This window comes from Emydura macquarii, unplaced genomic scaffold (genome assembly GCF_026122565.2).
Source record: "Emydura macquarii macquarii isolate MOO-44397 ecotype Brisbane River unplaced genomic scaffold, CSIRO-AGI_Emac_v2 contig_1876, whole genome shotgun sequence".
Taxonomy (NCBI): domain Eukaryota; kingdom Metazoa; phylum Chordata; order Testudines; family Chelidae; genus Emydura; species Emydura macquarii.
Window position 1 is genome coordinate 27,917,435 of NW_027132013.1, and position 19,176 is coordinate 27,936,610.

Sequence of the window (19,176 nt, forward strand, 5' to 3'; positions counted from 1 at the left end):
ATTTTATTAGACCTTCCATATTACAGTCAGTGTATTAATGACAGCATAACACATCATCACATGGATGCCACATATAGTTTTGCAATATTACTGGAATCTGGTCTCCTTATAGTTTTTAGAAGATTGTGCATTGCAAATCCCATTTAAACTAAATATTACTATTTCTTCATGAGTCCATATGACTCTCCCTTATTGGTTTGAACAGTATGAATAATCAGTATCACTGCCATATGTTCTGCTGTAAAAAGGAAAAGTGTTAGTGACCCTCTTCCCATTACTAGGGTAACCTTCTCCCTTCCCAGGTTTTCTTCACCTTTTCCTCCTATAGAAACTTCAGAGACACCTCCTTTTACTTCTGATCTCTTCCATGTTGTTCATATATTAACCAAAATAATGGATGGCAATCACGATGAGGTTCCACTTGTTGCTGTGGTGACTGTTGCTGTGGTGACGTTGTGACTGGTCATTTGTTATTTCTATTGTGGTAGAATACATTATGCTAGGCATAACACAGCCACTCACACACACGTTTTGGTGTCTGCCCAAATATCTTCTCTAAGTATATGATGGGAGGCAACGGGTGGAAACAACAAATGGGATTATGCTTAGTATAATAAGCAGCAGCTGAGGTACACCAGTTGCCTAGCCATTGTCAAGTGTTTTATAGATCACAACCTAAGTGAGTGTTAAGGAGAGATTTGAAAGATGCTAATTAGATTTCTTTGAGGATTTTTATAGGGTATTACTGCTTTACATAAGGGGCAGCATAGAAAAAAGGTGAAGATGCTTGACCAGTAGACATGAAAGGCTAGCATCATTAGTAGATTGGAGTCAGAGTCTGACTGCTCTGTATGTCCCTTCACTCTCAAAGCTTTATATGGTAGTTTGTACATGAATGAAGGAAAAAAGGAGCCATATGGAAGGATACAAAGTGAAGTGTTGTGAAGTGGTCAAAGTGATGAGTTTTGCATGTTTGCAGCAGCATTTTGAATGGATTTAAGGGGGTCAAGATGGCATTTGTCAGGACCAGAAAGGAGGAGATTGCAGTTGTCAAAACATGAGCTAATGAGGGCTTGTACCAGAGTTTAGCAGTATGAACAGAGAGGAAAAACTAGATCTTAGAGATGTTTTGCAGGAAGAACTGTCAGAGTGTAGATATGGGTTAGATTGAGGGACAAAAGAAAGAGGATGCACAGATTATAGGCCTGAGTGACCAGGAGCATAGTGCTGATGTCAACAGAGCATGAGAAAATGATGTGTGCCTTCCTTGCAAGGTGCCCTATCAGAATTCCTGTTCCTGAAAGAAAAAAATATGTACTCTCTATTGCTCTTCTGCACCTGCTGTTTCCTGGGGCATAAAATTAGATTTTCTCCTCTTGGCTACAGAAGGCAATCTGTGGTGTTGTCATATTTAACCCATATTATTCAGATGAACCAGCAACAGAGGATCTGGAAGTAACAGCATGCCTACCAGCATAAGAGCCTTAAAGAAAAAGAAAATGAAAAAACAGGATATCTGCATCTGCAATTTTAGGACTGGAGACAAATTCCATTGGCCTATACAGACAAATACTTTTTGACTATAGTCTTTTATTGGTTTAATAAAATATAGTGCACACATATTTAAAATTCAGCTTACAATATGTGCAATCTAAATAAATGTCGCAAATACGTCAATTTTCATTATATAAAAAGCCATGATATACTGTGAAATAGTCAGTTTTGTAAAATGTAACTAGATGTAATATATTGTCTAACCTCTACATCACTTTAAATATCTGTGCACTAAAATTTATGAACTGTTGTATAGAAATAATGTCATCTACTGCATATTAGCAGTTGTGGAAAGAAGGGAATGCACAGTACTGGTGCTTGAGAGTAAGAGTTGTGGAGTGAAGGGAGTGGATTCTGCTCAGAAATTCATGAAGTCCTGAGAGACTGTGGCTATGACCCCCCAGCTCAGCCCTTGAATGCCAGCAGAACCCTGACAGCATGGAGCAGGTGTAGAGAGAATTGCATGGGCTCAAGAAAGAAGAAAACATGCTATCTTGGCTTCTGTCTCTCGTATCTTTGGGTTTTAGAGCATTTGGTGCCCTACCTTCTCCTCTGAGCTGAGTAACAGAGGGGAGCAGAGGGGTAAGTGATGATAATAGCAACCTTTATCCTGCCAGCCCTTATTTGTTCCCGTGGAGATGGAAAACATTTAAAATATGTAAAATGCTATTTTTAGTTTTATGTTTAGATTCCCTAAAATTGCTGAACAACAAATTAGGTTTTTAATGAAAAATAATGGCCACATTTTTCAGCAAAGGCCTCTGATTTTGGTGCCTCAATTTTCAGAGATGCCGAACACTCCCAACTAGGAGCGCAGGTGTTACTTTATTTCACATTAGTTGGGGTAACTCCAAAGAGTTTCAGGTAAAATAGAGGAGTCATGATTTATCGGTTTAAAAATATGTAGCTCCATTTTTGTCACTTTAATCACTTTTATTTTTCACGTTGTGTGACATAATGTGCCAGAGTTTAAAGGATTGTGTAATATTAGTTTTATACTTATATTATATTTAGGTATATGTTATTATGTTTATATATTTATATTTTATTTATTATTATTCCTCCTGTGTTCATTTGGATATTTTGCTTGCTCAGTGATGGGTGATGGTAATTCTTCCTTTGAAAAAATTCACATTACAGCTAGTCAGATTTTAATTGGCTTGCATTCCTTAAACTTTCCTCTTTTCTTTTTTCTTTAAAATGCACAGAAGTTTCAAAAACTGTTAATATTTAATGTCTTGACATGAGTAGATGTGAACTGTGTCACTCATTGATTAACGCTGCCCAAACATACAATATGTAAGAAAAAATATTGAAACCTTCATCATGAAAAGGGTTTTTTATAATTCAATGCTCCAATGTGAAGCCCCAACAAAAACAAATATTTTACTTTGTTTTCCAGATAGTACTGATTTTTTACTTGAAGATATATGTGTGTGATGTGTGTAAATAGTAAGCTATATGAGCTTCCTGTTAGACTAGCAAAAATGGGAGGGGGAGAAAAATAAACTGGTTTAGTGGAAGAAGCATATTAAAATTAGCTTCGCCATTGTTGCTGATTTAAACAGACAGATTTTGCTTGACCTAGATGGTGCTGATGGTGGGTGTTTAAATTACAGGTGCAATTGCATTTCAGTCCTAGTGGGATTGTATGGGATGCTGAAGGATGAGGGGCAGTTCTAGTTCTAGTGAAGTCACTGAAAGGATTGCTATGGACTTCAGTGAGAGCTGGAGTGGAAGGGAAAATACTAAGAAAGAAAAACAAAGTGAAAAATTGTCATTACTCAATCCTCTTTGAAGAAGCTTAACTTTCAGACTGTTGTACAATTATTAATGCTGGGTCTGCTGTCCCACTTGGATATGTCCACACTGTAATGTAAGCCCAGGAGTATTAGAACTCAAGTTGCAAAGCTTGGGATTGTTAACCTAGGGCTTGAGTGTCTACACTCATTTGTAACCTGAAGTTAGGAATTGTTGTACCCTGGGTCCCAACCTGGGGTTCTAGCATCTACACTGTATTATGCAGGCCCAATTCCAACCACCCATATCCCACACTTCCTAGTGCCTTCCCAAAGTGTGGGCCACTCTAGCCCTCTGTCCATGGTGCAGTGTGGGGAAACTTGACTGTCCACCAAAGTTGATTATCCAGAGGACAGAGAAGGTGAGCCAATGTGACTGTGGGATACTTCTGGTGGACTCCCAAAATCTGGGTCCAGTGGAGTTGTGTCTATACTGCAAATCAACAGGACTTGAACCCTGAGTCCCAACTTGACTCAGGATCAGACCATTAACCTCGTGAGGTCCTGGGACTCTGTGTCTGAGCCGTGGGTTAGCGCAATTTGTGTGTAAACAGAAGGGGGATAGGCTTGAGCTTGTGTTCGAACCCTGGGCTTACATTGCAGTATAGACATGCCCTTTGAGTCACACTGTCCCCATACTGTTCATGAAAGGTCACTTTTATTGACATGTCATAACAGCAAGAACCCACCCTTCGTTGTAAATCAGAAATACTAAACAAGAAATGCTGTGTCCAGTTTTTTAAAAAAATGGTGCACAGTGCTGACCTGGCAAGGTAGCGAAACCTCTCTCTCTTTTTTGCTGGGGACTTCCTTCTTGGAATGGATTGGCAGATCAACACCCCCACATCACCTCACACCATGTTAAGAGATAGGTGTTGCTGTGTTTTCTTTTTTCTGTCAGTTTTCTCCCTCGTGACACATTTTCTTTTTTTCCCCATATCTTTTTGGCTTTTCAATTTAAAGTTTATCCTTTTCTTCCTTATTCTTCTTTCTTCTTGTACATGTATTTTTGCTGAGTCTCCTACTTCCCTGATCCCTCCTTCCCTTTCCTGCTTCCCTCTCTTCGTTCTAGTTCCATTTCCATTCCCCCACTCATCAGAAAGTTGCTGGGGTGAGGGCGTGTCCATTAGTGCCACTCAAAGCTGGTAGGTGCAAAGAAAGGAATCTTTGGGCTGCTGCCTGAGTCTGCAGCCTTATCTTTCCGTGTCGGAATACCTTCATGGTCCCCCATCGTCATAGTCCCCCGTCTGAGCCCTTCCATGTGAGCTGCTCCTGTTCATGTGAGCTGCTCCCAGCCAGCTATTTTAGGTGTCACATCCACAGCTGGGAGAGAAGGTGGGTTGCTTTCAAGGAGTCACTTCTCCCAGAGACAGAGTCCATTTGCAGTGAGTTTGTGCTGGAACCAGTTCCTGAAATGTTCCGCTTCCACACTGTGATATTCAGAATTAGTCTTATGGAGGCGGGGGGTCCTGTTCCCCTATATGCAGGTTGTGAAATGCTGTTTTAGGGATTGATTCTGTTCCCAATTATTCTGGTAAGGGCAGGATCAGGCTCTTAGAGAGGAGACTCATGTCAGTCCCAAATCTTTTCATTGAGTGAGCTTTCTTCTTTAATTCTATAAACTGTTCAATCCACATTATCACATCCAGCTGGTTATTTTAGTACAATAATGATTTTCCTACTGCCTAGGGAGTTCTTTGCCCCCCATCTCCAGGTTGGTGATTATTTAACACTTGACTAACAAATAAGCTCAGATAACAAGACATAGTGGGCATCTATTCAATTTATTTGGTAGCCTCATTACCTGTTTAGTTTCGAGTAACTCTCAAGCAGACTGAGACTGATATTATTAGCCTTGTAAGTAATGCTTTCTAGAAGTCCTCTTCAGCTGTTCTTCTGGCCATCCTATTGAACAAAAGGGGACAACTCCCCTGCTCTCAGAAATACCTTTTCCTTTCACCTGATTTTGACAAAGTGTGCAATATTAAACCGAGCACCTTCATTAGCATTAATATAACTGCAGTTACTCTCTGAAAAGTAAAAAGGAATATTTAGTGGAATTTATTTGTTTAACTTCAAGTTTGACATTCTGTCACCTAGCTTTTGTTTTATTGTAAACTGAGAACAAGTAATTGGCAAACAGTTAAAAAAAAAAAAAAGAAAAAGAAAAAGAAAAGCAAGGAAGTTTATATTTTTATAGGAAGGAGTACAACAATTTAAGTCTATATAAATTCTCATAAACTGCATTTAACTTCTGAAAGGACTTGCTTTATGACATGTTAAATAGCTTATTTTAAGGTGATTAAAAATAATAGTGTGTGGTGTGATATCTCTGCAAATAAGTTATTTACATAGAATCTCCCCCTAAGACAATGTCAGACAATAATTAAGAGTTTATTCCTGTCTGTGCAAATGAACTTTATCTGTAGTTTTACTTTTTGTGTATCATACTACTCTCTAAGTCAAATCACACAAGCCATGTACTCCATTTACTATTTATTTGTAGCATCTTAGCTGGAAAGAGTTTGAAATACGATTTCATTCATTATACAAGTGGCAACAACGTTTCTGTTTACACCAAGTGAAGAGGGCAGAAAATGAACACAATAAACAGAGAAAGGGTGGTGCTGCATATTTTGTTTATAACATCCATACAGATGTAAGCCTAAATGGCTGATTAAGCTTGCCTAGTAACCAGTCTGACTTGTGCTTAGAGCCATGTATTGTGTGTGCTTTGTGTGTGTGTGTGTGTTTATTTGGGTATTCTATTAAAAAAAAAAAGTAGTTCCAGTAGCAGCCACAATCAAATGTGGTACACACATGCTATTTTAGAGGTACATACAGCTCCAAAGTGTATTGTAAATATTTGTAAATTTTGATGGAAAGCTACTATAACTTTTAATAGGCAGAGGTATTTTCCCATTTTCAGGTTTAGTTTATTTTAAAAAGGTGGAGCATTGGAGAGGAACACGGGATTAAACAATAGCTGCCTTCAGCTAACACTCTTTTGCATTTGGTTAGTTTTCATTTCATTTTATTTTAGCCAATTCCGGACTAGTATTTCAACACATAGTGGCTAGCAGTAGTATCATTTCCAAGAGCAGGAGGGGACAGCTATTATTTGTAAAGCATCTTCATAGTTTGGTTATTTGGCTGACCTAATTATTGAGCTAACCACTTTCTTAAAACTGGAGCAACTCAAGTTAAAAAATCACGAATCGTGAAGTCTGTCTTAAATTATAAACGTATGGTGCGGAGGCGATGTACGAATCCTTATCTGTCACACATTAGTGATCCTTTAGGGTGTACCAGCAGGGTCTACACAGACCAATTCATGCACAACACATTAGTGTGCTTTAGAAATCATGGCCCTGTCGTGCACATTACCGCATGGTGTGGACAAGCCATTTGTTTCATAAAAGTGACCTGGTGAGCAGCATATTATTCTGTTTCTACTAGAAAAGTTTTTGCATTAATATCTGACAGGTAAGCAATAGCAGGTAGTCTCAGCACCATACATACATAATTTAAAATGACTTTATTCATGATTTTTTAACTTGAGTTTATCATCTCCAAAAGTCTCTGTGATTAAGATATTTCACAGCCGTTTATTTCACAGCCGTTCGGCGAAAGCCCATCGGGCCAGTGCAACAACCATAACTGTAGGGAGAAAAACTTAGGACTTATCAAAAAGGTGGTCCAAAATGAAGGAGTTCATAGAATCCTGAACATCCCAGTTTGGTCCTACTGAAACTAAACATAACAACTGCCTTTAAAAACTGAGGGGCACTTTGAGCATATTCTTTGCAGTTACAACCTTCGCAGTTACGAGGCGTGTACTATCCAATGACTAGCAGTCATCCTGTCATTAAAAAGCAAACCTTATACACTATCTTTTTGTGAAGAGGTGATATTGTAGGTAACATGTTAAAAGTTCAATAACTTGTTGACTTCTGGGCATGTTAATAAAGTAAGTATTATAATTTATAAGAACAAAAGGTATAACTAAAACTGGAAACAAATTTAATATTGTGTAAACTAAATCTCGTATCAAGCTAATTTAAGGTGTTTCTAAAGCTTCTATCAACATAGAACATAAATGGTGTTGGAAAGAAGGCTTCTTAAAAGTAATGTCTCTTAGGCATTTGCAAGAAAATAAAGATGTTCCAAACTTTAACAATTGTCCAATAGAAGCTTCCAAAATACATAGTTCAAACAAGAAATGTTAGTCTAAAATATATTGGGTACTGATGAACACTGCAACGTGTTTGTGAATGTATTTTATATTTTAATAAAAATGTCAGGAATCCCAGTTGCTGCTGGAGGAATGCAGTACACAGAGTTACAAGAGAGAAGGAAGTACATGTCAGTAATTGCAGAACTAATCCATGTTCCTTGTTGCTTTACATTCCTCCAAAATTTAGTGTGTCAGAAGCGGTTTGAACTGGACTTGGTATTTTAAATACTTTATTAGCTGGGCACAGGCACAGGAAAAATTAAGTAAAAGGAGAAAGTAAAATTTCCTGGTTTGACAGTGCCAAAAACTATAAAGTTTATAAGAAAAAACTCAGTGTACAGTAGTGGAAATTGGGTTGTATTTTTGTAATCAAAATTTACTTGCAATTTCCTTTCCTTTTGGATGTTCCAGACTGAAATATAAACCAAGTGTCTACTCCCTCAGAGCTTTAGTGATATGGAAAATTGGAAGGGTGCAGTCTTTGGGATGGGGTGTAGGATAGGTTAACAGAAAAAAAGTGCTATTCTGTATAGAGCAAACTGACTGATTTCACAGGATAACATTAAGTTCAAATTTCATAAGCACATGTTTTAATGGCCACAATCAGACAAATAGTGTTATAAAAAGTGCTGGAAATGTTTCTAAATTATCTTAAGAGAGAACCCCAAGAATTTCCACTCATTTTTTTACCTTGCTTGGAGCATCAGTTCATTAATACCACTGATTCCCCTTCCCTCCCCTCCACCACACCTCACACACACACCTTAAAGATGAGAGTCAGGTCCCTTTTCTGCTATGTTGTTGGGGGGCGGGGGTTCCTCTCCCTAACTGCTGAGTGGATTGGTTCACCTTCTGTCCCACCATAGCTGATTCAAGGAGCCTGCCCTGCACAGCACTCAGACAATCAGGAGGATTTTGGAAACAGAAGATTCTGTCTCTCTCTCCTGGAGAAAAAAAATCCTTCATGATCCCTTTCTCCTAAATCCCCTGTGTGTTCTTTCCCATTCTCCCTTTGCTCTTCTCAGGGGACTGGCCTGCAACCTTTGCCTGAGATCAGGCCTACAGCTCCAGCCAAAACCCTCTCCTCACTTGCCTCCTGCACTTCCTTCTCCATTCAATGAGATTGATCACTTAATAACATCTAAGGCTTTTCTCTGTGTATGTTCAGTAAGGGAAAACATGACAGGACATTTTCATTTCAATTTTTTTCTACAGAGGTTTCATGTTTATCATGTCAAAAAGTCATTTTCTGTGACAGCTGTGAAAATAATAGTTTATGTGAAAACAAGATTTAATTGTTGGTGCAATCTAATTAATTTAAAATGCACTCAAGAGGTACCAAAATGTACACAAATGATCAGCCCACCACTGTGTGTTTTGTTTTCAGAATAGGGATATCCTCTTGCTTGTGTGTGATAACTGTGGGGGGTTAGGGGAGGGGGAGAAGAATTCTCTAAAATCTGGATCCTGCCAGGAGAACCACATGGGTGATCCCTCCACCCACAGAGAGCTCCGCTGATTTTAGTGTGGCTCCACATGTGTGCGGGGGCTTGCCCGTGTGCATTGCATTGCAGGATCAGGGCGTAAGTCCTTTCATTTTTTTTTTCTCCTCTCTACTTGAGAATTTATTCATATCTTCCACTATAATATTTTAATAGGTGCAACTGAACAAATTTTAGTTAATAGCACTGGGTCATTCTTTAAACTTGATGTAAACAGTTTCATTTCTTGTATCTAATAGTATATTTTGTTTGTATTTTGTTTCAGACTGAAAGTGGCTCAGCAATTAGTAGACAAGTTAACTGAAGAGAAAAAGGTTGAAACAAAGAAAATCAATCCCACGGCTAGTCTGGTATGATATATTCTTCAGCATAACACTCTGTGTTTTGTATTTCTCATAGAAGCGTAGCTAGTAGCATGCATGTGTAATCAGTCTGAAAGCAGCAAACTGATATTGGTCCAGGGGAAAAATCTTTAAGGTCTCGTCTATAGTGGTATAATAACTGAGTGTACTCAGTTTAAATTCTCTTGTGGCCAACTCTAGCTTTAGCATGGTTTGGATGGCAAAGTATGGAAGGAGCCATGATTCTTGTTTCTTTCTCTCACAAAAGTCTCTGTGCCTTCTTCACTGCCACTCTTTAGAATGCTCTAACCAGACTTGTTCAAAAAGCCACTTTCCTGTCTTGATTCAAACCCCTCCTAAAGATTCTCTTCTGACATCTCCCCTTGTTAAACGAGGGGGAGTTTTTAAAAAAATTAACAGCACAACATCATATCATTTATCCTTGTTCTTCCTGGCCACTTTTTCTTTGTGTATGATCTTTTCCAAAAGATTGAATGAAATTGTACTGGAAATTTTGAGGATGTTTTCAAGTGGTCACTTAGGATAGATGGTTGGCTACTGGAAATGTTCCTTTAATGTATGTTTCACTGTATTTAAAAGATTTACTTTACATACATATACCTTAAAGGAAAACAAAAAAATTGTCAAGAAAGATCACTTTATATTTTGTAGCACTTCTTACTTCCAGGACCAGTATTTGCTAATATCTGTCATATGTTTGTGTCAGTTAGTTTAAAAAAAATAGCTTTCATTAAGTCAGGAGTACCTTTTTTGTTAGCATCACTTTAGGTAGTGTTCACAATGTAAGTCTGTGTTTTTTAACACAACAAATACACTGGTAAAAAATGCAGTTGTATTTGTTGGCTCAGGCAATAGTGTTTAAAAATCAAAATGCAAGCTCTCAAGTATGATTTATATACCATTCCTCTGCTTTCTGAACAAGTGCAGTGATAATAAACACTTAAGGGAAAAGCAAATGTTGATTAACTCTTATCTATTGAAGTAATACGTATGTTAATTGCAATATATATTAATTCTGTTCTCCAAAACCGGATTTGTATTTTTGATATTTTTCCACCCCAATAATTTTGGACACATGGAAATAAGTGGAAAGTTTCATGAAATACACTGAGATTTTTGTTTTGTTTTTTAAAGAGAGAACATTCAAACATTTTAGTTTTCCTATTATATTTGTAGTTCAACCTTTTCAAGATCAGGGCAACAGCAACAACAACTGCTTTTAACTTTCTCTGTCTCAAGAAATCTCATTTCATTTCTGAGGCGATACCTCCTTACTTACAATAAACCCTGCTGTCAATATAGCAATTCCCAGGCATCCCAGCAAATTGAAGGGTTTTTTTCCAACTGAACACAATGGACTTCCTTCCTCTAGTAGCCTTTTCTTTTGTTTCTTTACATACACAATCCTAAAAGCAATGCATTCAGATACTTAACTGCTGAACAGACTTTTGTTACATTTATATGGGTCTTTTTTCTGGCTGACTTAATTATATTTAAGATTTCTAAAAATGCTTGTTAAAGTTTTGGTCATGCTTTTTTCATTAGAGATTATCATACAGATATATGGGTCAGCTTTGAAAGCAGAGTGGAAGAAGCTATTAAAATCATACATTTTGAGTACACTATTTTGAAATGTTTCCAGCTTCCTGCAGCAGCGCTGATCTTTGCAGAATGTCTTGTTTGTATTTAAATGACTGACTCCTTAAAGACATATAGTACTAGTTAAGTTCATAGAGAGGCATTTATGGGATCTGATAGTTGAACATTGTGTGTTGAAAGAAATCTTTGCAGGAAATGACAAACTGCAGCATAGCTTAGAGATTTATGGTATGGCACTCCAGGAGTTAATTTTCTGAAGGAAAAAACGGCTCCAGTTTACTATGACTGGTTTGATACTCTCAGCTCAGGGTTCTAGTCCACATGCTTGTTGTAATTTGAGAACAGATGGAAAATTAAAGAAAAGAATGATAATAAAGCTCTTTTTTGTTAAACAACAGAAAGAAAGAGTACGTCAGAAGGAAGCCAGTGTGACCGCTAACTGAAAGAAGACACATGAAAATAATGACAGTGTGACTTAATACCTTGCACGATGCTTTACTATGCCCATTCCCCAGGGAGCACCTTAAGTTAATGTTATAGAGTTCTGCTTTTCTCATCTTTCTCTGAGACAATCCGCTAAAGACTTTTCAACCCTTTATAAAGAGTTTGCTCATTCAGTAGAGGGAATACTAAGAAACTGTTTACAGGGGAATTATGAAGGGTTTTATAGAACTTATATGGCTTAAAATGCAGTTCTTTTCTAAACGGTTATTTGAAGTACTCTATGCATAGTGCACTAATGCAGAAGGTATAAAATCAGGATTTTGGATTTTGAATTAATTAACAGCTAACAACCTGTATATTGCTTACATTAGCTTTATGTAGACTGCAACAGAGGTACAGTTCAATTCATGAGAGGCTATTCTATCCTAAGTTTTTAGACCTCATGTTTAGCTGGGGGCAACACTAATTCTACATCATTTTGATAGTTTAAATAAGTATTACATTCATCTTTGCTAAAACTTATGCAAGTTTATTATAATTAATGTATTCTGTATTTTACTACATTTATTTTTATAGAAAACTCAGTCTATGCTGTATACATGGAAATAGGAACAATATTTTGCACATGTGGAGAGACAAATAGTTTCAAATTCTGTTGTCCTACATTATAATATGTAGATTATATAACTGGCAAATTATTTTTGTGGTTTTGACTTGATGTTTCTTATGTGTTCTTCATGTTGCCTGATTCAAAAGTACAAAAGCATTTTTTAATTTCAAATTATCAATGACATAAGATAATTTATTTGTCATCTTTCATCTAACTATAGTGCATAGTACATTTCCATAAAGTCATATATTTACTGCTAAATCTCTGGCTTTCAATTCTATTGAAGCCCATGTTCTTTAACAATAAGTACCTCACTATAAAACATATTGTACAGGCTGCTCTTGTCTCCCCATATATTTATATCTGTATGTATAACACAGAAGATATGTATGTACTCTAATATGGAGAAATTTGAGGAGGAAGTAAGAGAATCTTGCTGTCATCTTGTGATAATATAACCACTCTGTGTGAAATGTCACTTAGGTCCTAAAACTATGAACTGCTGACTGCCCTCAGCTCCATTATTACTTTCGGGCACTCATTACATCACAGGATCAGGTTCGTAAAAAGAGAGATCCTCGCAGCAGAAAAAATGTTGAGGTAGAATAAAAATAGTGACTCTTAAAAATAAATAGAACTTTTGTTATAGACCAACAGCAGACTGCAACTAAACACGCATCTGGGGAGGGATCTTATAAAGGAAACTTTCCACATTTACTAAACCATAAAAAACTTCTGACTATTAGAGTCATAACAATATGACAATACAAATGAAATAATGATAAAGCAAAATGTATAGGACATGTAGAAAGGAAGGCATTAATCCCTTGGCATAGTAGTTGAAAAGAATATACATGAAAGAAATATATTGGGCTGTCTACATAGCAAATGAGATGTTATAAGAGTCGGTACAAAGCTTTAGGCAAGTTTGATAAGGTGGTTGTATATTTGTTAAAGAAAACAATAATTGTAGCAACCCTATTTATTTTTCTCATTTGAAGAGTTCTAAACTTTCACATTCCTTAAATAGTTATTGTATCTCATTCCTGTACAAATAAAGTTAATGGAGTTAAGATAGCCCTATATATTTTGGAATTTGTAGCTGCTGTTGATAGACCTAATATGTGTAAATGTGCTACAAATGAAAACAAATCAGATATAGATCAATGGATGTAAATAGATTCATGGAGGCGGGGTCCCCCAGTTAGCACAGAAATTTGCAAGAACATTGGAGCACTAGCCATAAGGTGGTACCATTTTTCCGACTGAAGGAAAGCAAATTCCAAAGATCAAACCAGCACAAAGATAGGTGAAGTGCATCTATTTTGGTAATCATCATTAGCGATACACAACATAAGCAATAATGCTCATACAAGCCAAAGATTAGAGAACAGCAGTAGGCAAGACAATTTTGATGAGTCTCTAAACAAACTACTATACTGAATATTGTTCTGTACCTGTAAAAAAAAACCTATGAAATATTATAATTAGAGCTGGATGGGAATTTTCTGACAAAACATTTTTCATCAGAAAATACAAATTCATCAAAACAGACACTCTTCTTGGGAAAGGGTTGCTTTCAACAAATCTCCTAGTTTGAAAATTTTAGGGAAAAAAGGTTTTAAAATTGTCAAAATTTCCCATTTCAACATTTTTTAAATTAAATTTTAAATTTGGGGCTCAAAATGACTTTTCTGTTTTGAAGTGATAGTTAATTTATACTTTAAAAAAAAGCAAATATTAAAAAGTCAAAATTGAAAATAAATGTTTTTAAATTATATAAATGAAACATTTTGATTGATGCAATCTAAATATTATTTTTCCTCATTAAATTTTTTGAGATTTTTTACTTTTTGTACCAACTTGGGGAGAATTTTTTTTTCAAAATCTCAGAAATTCTCATGGTATGGGAAAATGTTTTGTAACATAATTGTAATGATTTTTTTCCCTGAAGAGGAGGATTGTGTTTTAAACTTCCAGCATTTTATTAATAGTGGGATTACTACTAGATTCAATGGAAAAGAACATCTAGTTAATTTGATCCATTCCCCTGCTCAAGACTTAATTACTATTATAAATATGGCCTTAAATGAATGGACATCACCGGCTAAACAGCATGCTGGTACACCACTGGCCAATATCCACAAGTGGCCTGAGACCATTAATACTGGTGCCACCTGTTAATCTTCATGAAGTTATTCTAGCAGAAGAGTGGCATTGGTGATTAATAGATGTTACATGGAGGCATGACAGATTTTGAGCTTTATTATTTTGATGAATAATATTGGTGTTTATTTTAAGCATTTTTTCAATTTTCATCTATTTATATTTTTATCATTGCAGGAAACTGGGGGTCAGACAGTAATTATTTAATGAGAATAAACATTGCGTTTCAAAAAGATAAAGCTTTATAACCATTAAAACACAAATTGTCAACATCACATGTTAAAGTATAAAAGTAAATATCCTTAAATCAAATTCTAATAAGTTCCAAAGCAGCATTTTTTCTTATTTTGCCTATCTGTACATTTCTATTATCATCAATGGAAATATTTTTGTCAGTTTTTGTGTGTACGGTGAAATCAACAGTTACTGACATTTACAGATTAAAAATCTAATCCCTCCAAGCCTAGTTATATTTATACGTAAATTGTATAATTATGAACTATTTAGGTATTCTAGATTTAACATTTAGAGGTCAGCCTGAATCAAAACCTGGGATGTGAATACTCCAGACGTTTCTGTTAAATAGCTTAATGGCACAGCATAAAGTGCTATGTCAGAGAAGTTGAAAGCACTTCAAATGTACTTGGAAGACAGATTTTTAACCTGAGCTTTCTGATCTGGGGAGGAATAGAAAAGATAGAAAGGAGGAGGAAAGAAAAAGGTAGAAAGGAAAGAAAGTCAACAGTTTCTTTTAACACTCTTATTGCCTGGACCCTGGAGGTTTGTAAAGAAGACCAATCTAAAAAGACCCTATTTTTCAACATTACTGAGGATAAACATATGAGACCTACTGCAAATTGGCTTGTTAGGTAAGGTTCTGAATAAATTATAATGCCACTAGAACTCTGAAACACTACTTCGTGCATTTAGATTTTGAGAAGGAGGGAATGCTTATATTGCTGTTACCTGTTAATGCTTTCAAAATGAAAGATTATTTTGCATATTAGAAATATGTTAACAATATAAATTATATTATTTGTATGACTTTTCTTATTGATCTGTATATACTATACTATATACTTTTTTTTTTTTTTTTTGCCATGTGTGACCTATGGAAGTTTGTCTTTTATAATGTGTGTTTTATTATGAAAATCCACATGTATAAGTTTAATTATCTAAGAATATATTTGTAGTGAAATTGGAAGAGGTTTGTTTGGAGAAAAATACAAATAGAATGAACCTGTGATTCAGTGCATATGGAAATTTAAACAAACTGGAATTGCTGGGATACTCAGATAGCAGAAAGAGAAGTAACTAACCACTGTACATGTGAGTCATCTTCTACCAGGTGATGAGTAAAAACAAGTAAAATAAAAAAGTGCAGTTGCTTATACCTCATATTTGAAAAGGACAGCCTGTCAAGTATGGAGTGTTTCAAGGCATCTTATTTCAGGAAAACTCTCCTGAGGAATTTTATAAAACACCGGTTTGTTTTCTTTCTGGTCTGTACTCCAGAGAACCCTAAGTGTAAAGACTGTACTTTAAATCAGACATTTGGAGTCTATTCTTTCATCAAAGTGCATGGGATTTACACATGTAACTACTCTTATAAATGGAAATATCCCCTTTTGCTTTATTATTGTTCTGTGTGATTTTAAACAACATGAAACATTGAAAGCTAAATATCTCCTAGCCCAAAGTTAATAAAGACAAGTGGTGAAACTTACAAGCATTGTAACTGAAGGAAAAACACTTTGTATATACAGGAAAAAAACTTCAGCATAATTTATGAACTAAAACATTAATAGACATTAGTTTAAACCTATTTTGTAAGTCTTAGCAGCAGATACAGAGACTTAGATCACCCTGGAGACATCCCCTTGGAATCTTCAAGCACTCAGAGAATTTTTTTCAGTGCTCTCTTCAACTTTTCAAGTAGTCCTAGGAAGGATGAAAGTTTAGTTTAGGAGTCTAATCTTTCTAAACTATTAAGGATGTGTCAGCCTTTTCACTCCTATCACCCAATGGATCAGAGTACCAGGTAGCCTCTTAAGCCTTACCTACACTAGCATTCTTTTGGTGAATCCTGCTAGCATTGCACTAGCACCATGGCTTGGGCATTTTTTACAACCATGTCACCTAGATCTTCTCTGAAGAGGGTTGGATGGCATGGTGGTGAAAATGCCTGAGCCTTTTCTATACTAATGCTCTGACCATTGCCATCTCTCTTGAAGCTGTACCTGATACAGTGCAAGTAGGAGCTTGCCCCTAAAATACTAAAGATAGACATACTGTTAGTGTGGCTAACAGCTCCAACTCCACACAGCGTGTCACAGTAGCCAAAGAGTATCTCAGAACAACGTCCAGCTGCAAGCTGAATGTGGAGCCATTAGACTCCAAATAAAAGATTCATGGAAAGGACACGTATAGATTTCCCTGGAGCTGCTATCATCCAAGATGAACGTTGATAAATTGGAGAGGGTGCAGAGAAGAACCATGAGAATTATTAAAAGATTAGATAATACGTTTTATAATGAGAAACTCAAAGAGCTCGATCTGTTAGCTTAGCAAAGAGAAGGCTAAGAGTTGACTTGATTTCAATCTAGAAGTATCTACTTCAGGAATAAATGTTTAATAATGGGCTCTTCAATCTAGCAGAGAAAGCCATAACACAATTCAGTGGCTGGAAGTGGAAGCTAGACAAATTCAGACTGGCAGTTTAGACTCAATTTTTAACAGTGGGGGTAATTGATTTGTTGGAACAATTTATCAAGCGTCCCGGTGGAGTCTTCATCACTGACAATTTTTTAAATCAGTGTCAGAAGTTTTTCTAGCAGATTTGCTGAAGGTATTAATGTGGGAAGTTCTATGGCCTGTGTTACACAGGAGGTTAGGGTGTGATCACAGTGGTCCCTTTTGGCCTGGGAATCTGTGAACCTAGGTTCTACAGCACCTCAGTGGAATGCGGTTCCATCAAAATCAGTGCTTACTGTAGCAGCAGTTTATCTATTCTTGAGCTCTCTTGTTTTCAGAAATCAGAAGATTTTCTCATCTCTAAATTTCTTTCCATAGCAGATGAATGCCAAGCACAGTGGAAGACTGCAGTTGCCTGTTTGCTCAGTTAGTAATGCCATTCATTCCATTTTGATTAATCCTGCATTCTGTTTCATCACTTAGGGCAATATTTTCAAAAATAGCTGCCTAAAGTTAGGCTCCTGCTGATGGGGATTTTCAACAATGGCCAAGTGAGTGAGGAGCATAAGTCTCATTGATTAAGTGTTTTTGAAAATCTCATCTTTTCATCTGTACCTAGGCACCTATCAAAGCTTAACATCTTAGAAAATCATGCCACTTCATTAGGAACCTGACAAAGAACTCATTTTTAAAATTCTTGGCTCTGGATGGTTATAGTCCGGTTTTACTGTGGATCTCACTTTCTTTACTTTCTGAGGAATTTGTAAGTGCCCATTAATGGGCTTTGGATCTGTGGTCTTGTTGCTTCTCTTAGTTATCTTTGTTTTGGAGAAAATTATATTTGTTTGCATATAAACAGAAAGCAAATAAAAAGAATGAGGTGACTTGATTACAGTGCATAAGTAGCTTTAAAAGAGAAAATACCAGAAACTAAAGGACTCTTTGGTCTAGCAAAGAAAGACATAACAAGAACCAATGATTGGAAGTTAAATTCCAATTAGAAACAAGGCACAAGTTACTAACAATGAGTGGTTAATCACTGGAACAACCTACAAAGGAAAAGATGATTTCTCCATCTCTTGATGACTTCAGATAAACACTGGATGCCTTTCTGGAAGTTATGCTTTAGTCAAAAACAAGGTATTTGCCCCAATACCGGAGTAAATGGATGAAATTCTATGGCCTGTGTTATATAGGAGGTTGGACTAGATGATCTGTCGGCCTCTTCTGGCCTTAAAATCTAAGAAACTATTAATGGTATTCTTAATCAGTACTTTAATACTCTTACATAAAACTCAGTAAGTGAATTATTTTTCCCTCTTCAGCACATCTGTAGTGAAAGATTAGTGTCCAAACTAAATGAATATTTGCCCTGAACATTCTGTTTTTAGGCTGTCTCTACACTATGAGCTAGGAGTGTGATTCCCAGCTCGTGAAGACATACCCATGCTAGTCGTCATTTGAGGTAGTACACTAAATATAGTAGTGTAACTGCTGTAAGCATAGGCAGTGGCAGTGGAGCACAGCTAGCCCACCAAATACGTACTCAAGGGGTTCAGGTGGGTTTGTTCCTGGGACAGCTAGCCTGTGCCACTGCTGCCCATGTTATTGTGGCTACACTGCTATTTTTAGCATCTAGCCCATCCCTCCCCCCGCCATGCTGAGGCAAGATTAAGTATGGCTAAACCATCACTGAGAGGTGTTTGTCTAATCTGTTCTTAAAAGCCTCCAGTAAAAGGGATTCCACTACCCCGCTATGATAGCCTGTTCCAGTGCTTATCTATCCCAATACTTAAAACACAATACTTGGGAAGTTTTTCCTAAAATCCACCCTGAATCTCCCTTGTTGCAAACTAAGCCGATGCTTCTTGTCCTACCATTGGTGGACATGGAGAACATCACCATCCTCTTTGTACACAACCTTTTACATACTCTCAGCATTCTCTTCTCTAGACTAAACATGCCCAATTCTTTCCTCATAAGTCAGGTTTTCTAAACCTTTTATCATTTTTGTTGCTGTTGTCTGGACTCTCTCCAATTTGTCCCCATCTTTCTTAAAGTGCGGTGCCCAAAACTGGACACAGTTCTCCAGCTGAGGCCTTGTCAGTGCCAAGTAGAGCAGAACAATTACCTCCTGTGTCTTACATACAACGCCCCTGTTAATACACCCCAGAATGACATTTGCCTTTTTCACAACTCATTGCACTGT

General features: G+C 36.7%; 1 protein-coding gene across 2 annotated transcripts in view; it reads left to right on the plus strand.

Moving 5' to 3' along the window:
* LOC137159571 (formin-like) overlaps positions 1 to 15,909 on the plus strand; it is a 233,597-nt gene extending 217,688 nt beyond the window's left edge. For both annotated transcript variants that reach the window (XM_067558036.1, XM_067558037.1), the window contains 2 exons: positions 9,358 to 9,442; positions 11,452 to 15,909. In XM_067558036.1, coding sequence (XP_067414137.1) covers positions 9,358 to 9,442; positions 11,452 to 11,496 — 130 coding nt within the window. In that variant the 3' untranslated portion in view covers positions 11,497 to 15,909. The remainder of the gene's footprint in view (positions 1 to 9,357; positions 9,443 to 11,451) is intronic.
* Positions 15,910 to 19,176: the final 3,267 nt, after the last annotated feature.